Below are 12,333 nucleotides of genomic sequence, written 5' to 3' on the forward strand. Positions count from 1 at the left end.
TGTGCAAGACTTGGTGAAATGTAGTCCAATCAGATCTGCTTTTGCAGCTGGTGAGGGCTGACGTGTGTGAGTCATTAAGAATTGTTTTAGAATTTTTTTTTTGAAGAAGGTGCATGCAAACTTTGCACAGGAATACCCACAACCCCTTTCATGCAGCTCTTCACATATTTTCCCACCACAGAGGCATAAATCCACCGTAAGACGTGTCCCTACCCAATCAGCTTTACTCTTTTCCCCTGCGACCCCGCTAAGGCCCGCCTCCTGCAAGAGTTCAACAGCAAACTGACAGATCAGAGGCACACAGCAGCCCAGATACAGCACATCCCCAAAACATTAGACTACACAACACATGCACCACACAGGTTTGACTTCCTCTAGTATTCTGGGAGACCTACTAAATCATTTCATGCTATGTCCGTTATGTTTTATGACTTTTGACTGACAGGCCTGGGAGCCAATAATCATGCAGGTTGTTGAGACAGTAGCCAGTAAAGGGAGTTAAGTTGATTAATATCTGTGAGAACATTAAATATGATCAAACCCAGTTCAACAGGTTCTGGTTTATTGCATTGATCCTGTTCTGTTTGTATTGTTTCCATGTTGGTTTTAATTACAGGGAATCAAACCAGAGAGAAAGAAGTCAAGTGGCTTGCATCAAATGTTTTGTGCTGCTTTTATTTCACGATCTTATGTACGATAAAACCCTCTCATTGCTTTCTTACTCTTATTTTGATGAAATTTAAAAAATCAATAATAGAAGAATCCAGGTGAAAACACCATAGACACTATAGTTGAACAATTTAATTTATTCAAAACAAATTACTTTCTGGTATAACACAATGTTAAAGTATAACTCATCATGTTTATAATATATTTAAATTGATATAATAAATAAAAAACAACACATTTCTAGTAATACTTGTAAAGGAATGTAACAACATATTAGATCATTAAAACATTTCAAGTTTCAGCCACATGACCTCCTCCCTCTAGAGATGGTTCCCACTACAGCAGGTGTAGAAGTCATGCCTGTTCCATAACAAAGTGAGAGTGCCTCCTCCACTTAAAACCTTTACATCCCCCTGCTTTTATGTTTTTTTTCTTTTTCAGATCAGCTTTTAAAAATTAAGTTTAGGAAATGGTTGTATGGAGTATGGAGGAAGAGGAGAAAAGATGAAGGTTAAGAAGAGGAGTGCTTACGTAGTTGTCTCTGGCAGACCAGGTTGGGTAGAGCTGCATGTGGAGTTGTCTCTCTTTCCTGGCCAACTCGTAGTACTTGGCCTGTTCCTCCCGGGTCAGTGCATGCCACTGGAGACACACACATGCACACACACGCACACACACACACACACACACACACACACACACACACACACACACACACACACACACACACACACACACACACACACACACACACACAGCTGTTATGATCTCAGCAGCACCAGTCTGAGCTGTTATGATCTCAGCAGCACCAGTCTGAGCTGTTATGATCTCAGCGGCACCAGTCTGAGCTGTTATGATCTCAGCAGCACCAGTCTGAGCTGTTATGATCTCAGCAGCACCAGTCTGAGCTGTTATGATCTCAGCAGCACCAGTCTGAGCTGTTATGATCTCAGCAGCACCAGTCTGAGCTGTTATGATCTCAGCAGCACCAGTCTGAGCTGTTATGATCTCAGTAGCACCAGTCTGAGCTGTTATGATCTCAGCAGCACCAGTCTGAGCTGTTATGATCTCAGTAGCACCAGTCTGAGCTGTTATGATCTCAGCAGCACCAGTCTGTGAGGGGAACAGACTTCACGTTACCTCAGCCCTCTCATGTTCCTCATGTGTGAAATTACAAACTGACCTGGAAACAGGATTAGTCTGCGTTCACTTGTGTGTGTGTGTGAATCCCTCACCCTTCGTCCCAGGATCTGGTTGATGGCGGCGCTCTCCTTTAATGTGCACTCTGCGATGACCTTCGCCCTCATCTCCTTCATGTAGAGCATGAAGGCGTTCAGGGGCTTCTTGATGACCGGCTTCTTGGGCTCCTTCTCCCGCTTGGCTTCCACATGCGGCTTCCTGAGGGGGAGAGGAGGAAGAGGAGGAAGAGGAGGAGTGTGGCGGGAGGAAGGAGGTGAGGAATTTGAGCAAAGATGGAGAGAGAATCAGAGCCAGTTTTTTTGTTTTTCTCTTTTTGTTTGTGCATACAAGATATTAGATTTGGTGTTACTAAAATACAATAGATTACATGAAACATAACATACATACAGAAAACAAATATGAAGCAAAAGTTTATATTTCGGGGAATACACATTCCCTTTCCTTTAGAGGGTTAGTTTAGAAGATTGATAGCTCTGTCATGTCTGCACGTTAAATATGAATCTGCAGCGAGGAGACGAGATATGAGGAGTTAACTGTGAGCTTCAGAGATGCTGGTAAGTGGATTTTGTTATCATTTGACAGAGCAAGGCTAGTAGTTTCCCCCCGTTTCCAGTCTTTGTGCTAAGCTAAGCTAACCATCTCCTGGCTCGTAGCTTCATACAGTATCTAATGAACAGAGTTTTATCGTTCTTCTTTTCTAACTCACGCCAAGAAAGCGAATCCTTATATTTCACAACACATGAAAAGATTCCTTCAAGAGGAAATGCATGTCCACTACAGCTGAAATGATGAGTTCCTCATGTTTTAATTTTAAGATATTAATCCCTATAACTGTCCTACTATATCTAATAACTGAAGTTGTTTATTCCCCCCCCTGAGTCAGTCAGGTAAAAAATATATTTAATACTGCCTCAAAAAAGTACCAAATTAAAGTCAAACCCCACAAGAACAATGAAGTGGTGTGATACAAACAGAGCATGATTTAGTATAACAAGAAACTAAACGCTGGAAAAGGAGGATATGATGAGGAGTGTGACAGAGAGGGGGGGAGAAAAATCACCCCAAAACCAAATGAAGTGCAGGCAATACTTACATGTACATGCCCCTGTCATAGTGGTCGTGCTCCTGTTTGCCTGTAGGGGGCACTATGGCTGGGTGGGGGATCCCTGTGGGATGCATGCCTGACGGGCCCAGCATCAGAGAGTGAGGGAACCTGGTGGAGGTGGAAGAAAGAGGTGGAGGGGGGGGGGGGGGAGACGGACGGAAGGACGAGAGAAAGACAAACAAACGAGGGTTCAGAGAAATTCTTTAGAGTCGGGGGGGCAGAGCGGACGATGAGCTTTAAAGCAAGAGCGTCACTTTTTGGTGAGCAATGAGCCTGAAAGCATGAAAAGCGTCTCAATGGATGACTTAACAACTGGAGGATGGTGTTCATGTTGAGCACAGTGCTTCAAATGTGTGATTTACTTCTTTTTAATCTATTCAGCAAAGGTGTGAGCGGCTGTCACCACCAGAGGGCGTCCTAGCATTACAGAGCCAGAGGTCGGGAGACGAAGGAGATAATAATCCTTCACATGTTTAACGCCTGAACTCAGTCAGATATCATCCAAGTCTATTTGTTTCAGCCTAAAAGCAGGTTAGTCATTTCAGGAAGTTTGTTTCAGCACCTTGTCTGTCAAAGAAGCAGCATCGGGCAGCTGATTGAGTGAGCGTCCGGGTCAAAATATATTCCTTTTGTTTGGTTTTAACCTGCATAGTGTAATAGCTCATAGGTGGCTTCACTGCACTTGAAACATTGAGGTACTAGCAACAGGAAAACACAACTATTAATGTGTAAATTGAGATTTTCAAGTTAGTAATACTTATTGCTGGAAGTAGTGAATAGAGAGGAACATTTCCCCTCTTAGCAACAGGTTAAAGGTGTGATATCCAAGATCATGTGATCAATTACCTGGCTTTTAGATTGTTGGGATTTATAAAACAAACAGACAATCGCTGTGGAAATGTCCACCTATGTGACCCGACACAGGCCTAAAGCAAACTACATGAGAGGCAGGTTGACCTCCGGTTGCTGTGTGACCAAGGCCTTGTGCACGAGACCAGCAAAGTGCTGCGGGCGAGAAGGCACCGACTTACTCTCAGGATCAAATTAAGAGCCGTGGCTAAAGCAAATGCACATAAAAAGCACCAGAGGAAGACGTTGTAGCTCTCTCAAGCTCACAGCGGGGCTCACAAGACGTCATGCTCCCCCTGAAGTACTCAAGTGTGTGTGTGTGTGTGTGTGTGTGTGTGTGTCTGCAGCAGCGGCTAGCTTGGCTCGGCTCAGTTGTTTGACTTGACTCGGCTTATTTTGGAGAAACGCTGAAGTTGTCCTGTTTACAGCACACCACGGCTCTAATAGGACTTTTACAGCAGCCGCCCAATGAAAGCCGACACAGAAGCTGCACACGGAGTATGAAAAAAAAAAAAAAAACCTGAATGTGCTATAAACAGGAGTCGATGATGCAAGAGCGTAGCTTGTTGTTTTTGCTGGCTCGGTCCCGGCCAGCGGAGGGCTACGATACCTGGAGTAGGAGGCGGCGCTGGAGAGGTTGGACGAGTAGGGCTGCCTGAATCCACAGGGGGACAGGCCCGGGTAGACCGGCTGGCTCTGCCTGCCACAAGCACAGCGGAGGGGAAGAGACGGCAACAGTTGGTGACTTTGGGCTTCACAGGTAAGAGTTTGGTGGCCCCTGTGAGAATGTGTGGCCCCTTTTGATTTATATGTAGTCTGTTTGGGGAATCTGAACTTTCAAACAATTCAACATTTTGATTTGCATTTTGAAAACATCTTACGCTCTAATGTTGATTCTTAGGCAGCTGGAATGAGGAATCTTTCCTATTTTGTTGTCTCTATCTCTTATCATTTATAATTCATAGAATTAGTTCGTCTTGCTGTGGGTTTTAGGAGAGATCTTTGGTCAGTCCTTCAGCTTCCCAACTCTCCTGTGCACTTTTTTAAATGCATAAAAGATGCTGGTGCGTTTTAATATACGAGTGTACGTATCTTTTACTTTATGTTTTGTAAGATGCAAAAAAAAAGACTTCAATCTCATTCTTCATTGTTCTTGAAATCTGGTGGTTTAATTCCTATTTGCATCTATAGAGGCATCTATTGTAGGAGCCCCCCCCCCCCCCAGAGCGTCTGGATCAGCACTGTTGACAGCTGTGTGTCAATACTTGGCTTACCGGGAACAGAAACATACACTCTCACACACACCGCGGGAGGTCGAGGGTGGGGATGGGATGTAAGCAAGAGCCTTTGATATGTAGAAAACCACACTTCTACCTCCCCAGAGCCAGGACGACCCCCCCCCCCCCCCCCCCCGACTCATCCCACTCATCAACGTATGCACACGCACGCACCCCAATCCACATCTAGAATTTAAATCACCGTTGCAATCGTCAGCATCACCACACACACTTCCTCGTCTCATCCTCTTTTTTCTTTTTCTTCTTTTCCTCCACTGTATCTCCTTTAGCTCCAGGACATGGCGCTACACAGACAGTTAACGCCCGGCATCAGAGGCCTTCATCTGGGGAGAGATTCAGAGACCTCTGAGCTCTGGACCGTTCATGCTTTAATCTGGTTTTAACCGTCTACAGCACGGGTCAAGTGATGCTCAGATAAAAGCAGTTAACCGGTCTGCTTTTGATTCCACCAGGAAGCTGCACGCAACCACATCTCAGAATCCATAAAAAAATTCAGTTTGGTTCATATTTCACAACAGTCTCTGAGTGACAGTGACGCTCGAACACAAACATGCCTCCCGTGTGACAGGCATGGCTGGACAGAGGTATGCTGGGAATGAAATGAAAAACGAGGCTCCATTGTGCTGCTCGCTGCGGCGCCTCGTGCATTTTCTCCGTTACACTAAAAGTGACAACAAAGTAATTACAGACTGATGGATTCAGTCAAAGGTTATGAGTTTAGAAATGTCAGAGAATGAAGGAGAAGGGGAATGTCTGGTTATGCTTCTAGTAACTGTTTGATCCGACACTAAAGGTCTCAGAAAGACCTCGGTCTGATACTCTGTGTTTTGTTCGAGGACAGAAAGAACAAAAGCAACAAGTTCTCTCTCTAGCTCTCTTTTTCTTCTGTTACACAACTCTTTCTGTCACTTTTCTTATGAAACTAAGAGAACAACACAATGACTGTCTTCCAGGGGAGATTGTCTGAAAGTGTGCGCCGTTATATATAAGCTATGTCCAGTCTCCACCGTCTCTGTGAGCTTTTCTCCTCATCGACGTCCCTTCAGGTCAGACCTTTACGGGCCATCCTTCCTTAAAAAGGGATCAATATCTATCTGCCCTCTCATCGATATAATGGGACTTGTTTTTCCTTGCCACATTATATTAGCCGACATCTCTAGGACCGATGTCTCCATAACTAGGCAATTCACACCAAAACAATCCATATTGATAAATAGCACCATATGTATTTTAGATGTGTGGGGTGCACTGCCCCTTTAAGGAAGAGGCTGCACTCTGCTTTGCTTGCTATTAAAGAGGCTTAAGTTTCATACTGTAGTTAATAACGCAACATGTTGGTGAGACTCGTGCTCCCACCACAGCTGCAGAGCTGCATCCTCACAATGAAAACAAAACTCATCTCAAGTAATTCCTGACCCCCCCGACCAGCCAGCAGTCCAGGGGGGGGGGCATGTGGAGGTGGTCATGGGGGGACAGGAGGGGGGGGGGCCAGGCTAATAGTGAAAACAACAGAAAAACAATGATTTGACATTTAAAAACTCGCTCTTTATGCTCTCCGCTCCTCCGCCAACAAAGAAACACACTACGAGGGGCCAAAACAAGCAGATCATCTGGTTTAAAGGAGATTAGCCGTTAATAATATTTCTGAAAATCCACAGTGAAGAGTCTGAAAAAAAGATAAAACGCCTGTAAATCACAGATGTGAGAAATATCTGGAGACGGTTAGCTCGTCCTACAGCAACGTAAACACACATGTGTGTGTACAAAGACTGCACAAACTAAGTTTTAAGTTTTAATCTGCACAAACTAAGTTTTAAGTTTTAATCTCCATGACATTTGACATAAGCCTTAAACTGCTCCCGCGGGGGATTTAGTCCAGGCACAGATACCGTAGGCTGCAATAAATGGATTTGTGTTGATCCATAAATCAATGGACGTCTGACATTAGAAGAGTCACAATCACACAGCATGGCGTCGCTCACAATCGACTCAGAAGAGATGGAAAGTGAACGAAAGGACTAAATATAGACGGAGCTGTTTCTACACCGCTTCACCCTCACGAGGAGCTCAGAACACAAGGTGGTGGACAGAAGCTTCATCTTTCTCTGTGTCTTTGCTGGTTTATTCATCTACCTGGACCTGCCAGCCTTTCCCACAATGCACCACATCTCGAGGGAACACTGAGAGTTGCATATTCAGATGTGATATTGCATAACTTTTCCTTAGAGTTTGTGACTCGGCACTATTTCTTTCTCAAATGTTGCAGTCGTGCACATTCCGTTTAGTCCACAGGTCGGTCGTTCTAAACACGGAGGATCAAAGGAGGTGGTTTCTATGTCACCGGGGCCTTGGGTTAGCCACGCTGACACCAGGTGAGACAGTGATGTATGTAACACTGACCCGGGTCAGAGTGTGTGTGTGTGTGTGTGTGTGTGTGTGTGTGTGTGTGCATACGTAATGATGATGATGATGATGATGGTGTTTAGGAAGGTAAAGGTGAGTTGTGAAGATTAGCAGAAGGCTTTTTGTTTGAGGGTTTTGGGTTAATGGTGCAGAACGTTTGTAGGTCTGGAACAAACGATCATCTTCATTATTGACTGAACTGCTGTTTTGTTTTTTTCATTCAATCGATTAAATGTTTTGTTACTAAAATATTAGAAAAAATGAACTAAAAATCTCATCACAATTTCCCAAAGTGCAAGTTGACACATTTGATTTCTTTGTTTTTCTGACCAGCGGTCCAAAATGCAAAGAGATTCAGTTTACCATCACAGAAGACGAAGAAAACCAGGAAAATCTAAACATTTAGAGGCTGGAGCCGGTGGATTTGGGGCTGTTTCGATAAAAAAAAAAAGAAATACTTATTATAAAAATAGTTGCCGATTCATTTTCTTCCTATCGACTAATCGACTACTAAGAGTTTCAGCTCTTATCATGTGGGACAGACCTGATGTTTTCCTTTAATGTTAGATGAGATTGTGAGTTATACAACAAACAAGGTCATCACAAGTACACAAAAGGACTGAGCATGTACAGATGTGTGTGTGTGTGTGTGTGAGAGAGACTCACCAGCCCATGGAGGGAGGGATCTGGCCGACGCCGCCTGGAGGGAGGGAGTAGTACCCTGAGAGGTCCTGGGACTGGTGCCTGTGAACGCCTGGAGGACACACACACACACACACACACACACACACACACACACACACACACACACACACACACACATTAACACCGTTTGTCTCTTGCATTTAGTCACTAAAGACGTCATAAGTACAGACACACTAAATAAATGCTGGCATGTCTCTGTCTTTTTGTCTGTTAAACACACACACACACACACTCATTAGGTCAGCAGCCCCGGGTCTGATGGGCTATTAGCGCTATTAGTAGTCTGGGAACCTGGTATTAAAACACAAAGAAACCCTTAACGCAGGTCACACACTTCTGTTCCCATCCTGTCACACTGTGTCTCTGAGAGTGTGCATGTGTTAGTGTGACATATACTGTGTGTGTGTGTGTGTGTGCGCGTGGGACCCTCCACCGGGGGTTACGGGAGAACCAGAACCAAGACTGCCCATAGCAGACAGAGTGAAATGAGAGGTTTTCTAAAGGAAACACCATCACTATCACAAAATGAAAGTTCTTCGTAGTGGCTTTAAACAAATGTCTGTTCAGGCCGAAGGAGGTGACACAACTGTGATCGGGCTTATGACCAACTCATGAAAGTACTGCAATATTTATATACTATATATAATATATTACGGACTGGGTGTCTCAGGGAAATAAATGCTGCATTACAGTTTTTCTCCATTGCATACATACAAAACAATGAAACTAGGCACATAATTATGAAAACTTGAAGCTCACGTATCAAACATGGGTGCGTTCGTGAATTCAATTAAATTCAATTAAATAGTCCGGCACACAGGGAACGAAGGAGTCTAGTTTTAGTAACAGTGTGCTCCGGCGCTCGGAGTGACTATTTATGAATGCAGCCTAAAATGACTGAGTGAAAACAATGGAGTCGTGCTCAAATAAAAACTCTAAATCAACCAGGACAGAAATCTTAACGATTGCCACTTTAAGTTCCCACATATTATTTAACACACACACACACACACACACACACACACACACACACACACACACACACACACACACACACACACACACACACAGGTAGACCGACAGACAAACATGCTCACAAACAAACCAGCTCATGTTTCTTCATTTCTACTTTTAGCCGAGATGTTTTCCAAGAAAAGAAGCGCAGACAGTGTGGCTCTGGGGCCCCCCTCACATATTAAATGTGTGTCTCTCTCTTTGTGCCCTTCAAAGGAAGTCATTTGTCAACAGGCAGCACCTAGCACTTAGTGCAGCCCGGCTGCTAACCTGTGTTTGCAGCAGAGGAATGCTCTCGATGACTGTAATTTGGCCACGGCTCCGGGCCTGTTTCAGGACCCCGAGCCACCATAAATCTGGACGACAGGAATGTGACTTGAGTCAGTCGACCCGTCTCACCACTCCGGTCCTTCCTCCCCCCCCCCCAGTCGTGTCCCGCCACGCCTTTCCTCCCTCATCCTTTGTTACTCCTCCTCCTCTCTGTCTTCCTCCTCACCTCTCCTCTCGTACTTCTCCCTCTTCACCAGACTTCTCCTGCTCCCCCCCCCACTACGTTTATGATCTCTCCTTCATTCATTCTCGTCTTCTTCTCTTTCTGTTCATCCATCACACACATCTATCTACCCTTTATAGCATGTATTTTCTATTTTAATAACGTGGCTTGTGAGAACAAATTAAGTCTTCAGCCATCCAAAAAAACACAAGTTGAAGCTTTAGATAATTTTTTGACGTAGCAGGATAATTGATGCAAAAGAAATCACATTTTTTAAATGTCATTGCTAGTGCATGAATCTAATTTGTCTCCAACGAAAACAGTAACAGTTTGCCGACCAGATATTACACGAGACCTAACGCGCTGACTTGTATTCAAACGAGGGCTGGTCAATAATTCAATAATATAAATGATCGTCTTTCAATGGACTCATATGTCTCCCAAAATCGGATCATTTGGCACTTTAGTTCTGAACTAAATGAGAAAATATTCTCTACTTTTCATTCGTCAAGTATTTAATTCACACAGAAGTAGAAAGAAACTATGCTTCATCATGTGGTTATATCATTGAGACTGACACATGAACAAGGTCCAACATATAGAGGTCTCCATCAGGGTACATCCCTCTCATCGCAAACACAGGGTTCACCCTCAGGCTGTGTTCACACTGACAACAGCACCGCAGGACCAAACACACACACTCCACACTCACCACACTACACATGAGTGCACAGCTCTTCTCTTTTGGTCAGGCATTTTTGATCCTGAATCATCTTTTGTGCAGCTCAGTGTCAACGGTCAAAAAAGGCCACAAACTACACTCATTTAATAGTTACATTTTCAGGGTTGAGTCTCATGTTCAGGACATCGTGTCGGCTCTCGGTAGGACATTTAGTAGCTTGTAGCAATGTGCTACTTTCACAGCGAGCTTTGAAACGGATCATGAAATACAGAAAAGAGAAAATATTACATATTCATAGCAGTGAAGTTTATATATATATATACTTCAGCGCACCAATAAAGGCCGTTTAGTGGTGTTGCCAGAGGGCGATCACGAGGCTGAGTGGGCCCTGAGGCTAGTATAGATGTATCCGTCTCTGTTAACATTGTACAGGAGGAAAGTCAAAATGAATGGCTTTGGATTAAATCTCAGATCAACTCAACAGATTCGCCCCATTAAAGCATTTATAATAAATAATAATGAGTGTTAATATGTCTGCTGATACAGAGATGGTGAACTTCCCTGAAATGACCATCGGCCAACATCAAAGCAGAAATCCTGAACATTTTCACCGTTAATCCGTCGCACTTGAATGTGACGGAAACACGACGCTGGTTTCTGTGACTCGTGTTTTTGTTTTTTTGCAGCCCTGTTTTGTTGTTGGGAAACCTAAAAGGGGAGAATTAGCAGCAGTAATGGGGCTGTTTTCTTTGGAATGCCCCTTTTAAAGTGGCCGTCTAATGACAGCTAAAGCAACTATCTCACGGTCTCCATGTCGGCGTCTCGGGAAACGACCTAAACGGGAAACCGTCTGAGTCAAACCCGACTCGGTGGGAGCTCGTTATCGGAACGCGTGCACGTTAAAACGAGACCCGGCGAGTGAAAATAGTCCTCCTTTGCGTTGATAATGTGCTGTGGTGGTTGTAACCACTGAGAGTGAAAGTGCTGCAGCATCTGAGCTTTTAAATGACTTGACAAGCAGCCTGTGTGGTGTACATAAAAGAGCCCAAGACCAGAAGAAACCGTGTCGTGCTTTGTTACAGTAAGAGCGGTAATGAGTGCTGACAAATTCTGCTCAAGTGCAGGAAAACTGTTACTTATGTTCAGAGCAAACAGCAATAGCAAACGTTTTCTTTACAGTGCAAAACTACAGATTATAAAAGCTGCGTCTAATATGACTGTCTATTTATGTCTTATTATTCAGCACATTTCATTTCTGGTACAGTTTCTCTGTTTTCCTCGTGCTGCTTTTAAGCTGAGTGACTCACACTCTCGCCTTCAGTCATCTGAAGAGTAAACACACGGTGCTTTTAATAACAAAAAGCAACAAATTACTTCAGAAGGTAGCTTTTATTTACAGCAACTGTAATAGCAAAAGCTAGGGGTTTAAGCAATGTTAAGCTTGGAAATCAAAACTGAAATGTGATATTTTATAGACAAAAATAGAAATGGAAGTAAACAGAATTTACTTGAGAAAGATGAGGCCATTATTCTGTAACAAATCCCACGAAAACAAACAAAACAACAACAATGTCTCTCGGTGCACCCGGCCCATTGGTTCCTACTTTAGATGTTCATTTAAAAAAATGTGTCATAATCTCCCAAAACAGCTGGATATTGTAGTTTTCAGCAAACATTGCAGGAATAAAAAGTGCATTTGTTGAGGGACTATTTTCAGCTGCGTATTAATACACATTTGGTGCTCTAGTGAGTATTTGCAGCAGCAGGACGGTGTACTGGGTTTGACACAAAACAAAGACAGTGTGTGTGTTCATGGTGATGAAGGAATGTGTCACTCAGTGCACAAATGTGAGAAAACAAAATAGACTATATATATATATACATATATATATATGTACAGTATATATATGTATATACA

The 12,333-nt window shown here is 43.6% G+C and overlaps 1 protein-coding gene across 23 annotated transcripts in view; it reads right to left on the reverse strand.

Annotated features, from left to right (window-relative positions):
- tcf7 (transcription factor 7) overlaps window positions 1–12,333 on the reverse strand; it is a 65,995-nt gene that overhangs the window by 9,404 nt on the left and 44,258 nt on the right. For 10 of the 23 annotated variants that reach the window (XM_076102462.1, XM_076102461.1, XM_076102460.1 and 7 more), the window contains exons 5-10: window positions 8,188–8,275; window positions 4,341–4,520; window positions 2,960–3,079; window positions 1,902–2,064; window positions 1,201–1,308; window positions 214–261 (exon numbers count right to left, since the gene is read on the reverse strand). In XM_076102462.1, coding sequence (XP_075958577.1) covers window positions 214–261; window positions 1,201–1,308; window positions 1,902–2,064; window positions 2,960–3,079; window positions 4,341–4,520; window positions 8,188–8,275 — 707 coding nt within the window. The remainder of the gene's footprint in view (window positions 1–213; window positions 262–1,200; window positions 1,309–1,901; window positions 2,065–2,959; window positions 3,080–4,340; window positions 4,521–8,187; window positions 8,276–12,333) is intronic. The other 13 variants (XM_076102468.1, XM_076102466.1, XM_076102464.1 and 10 more) reach the window with 5 other exon arrangements.

The sequence above is a fragment of the Anarhichas minor genome, unplaced genomic scaffold, assembly GCF_050575085.1.
Source record: "Anarhichas minor isolate MPS153535 unplaced genomic scaffold, ASM5057508v1 ptg000027l, whole genome shotgun sequence".
In the NCBI taxonomy this organism is placed as follows: Eukaryota; Metazoa; Chordata; class Actinopteri; order Perciformes; family Anarhichadidae; genus Anarhichas; species Anarhichas minor.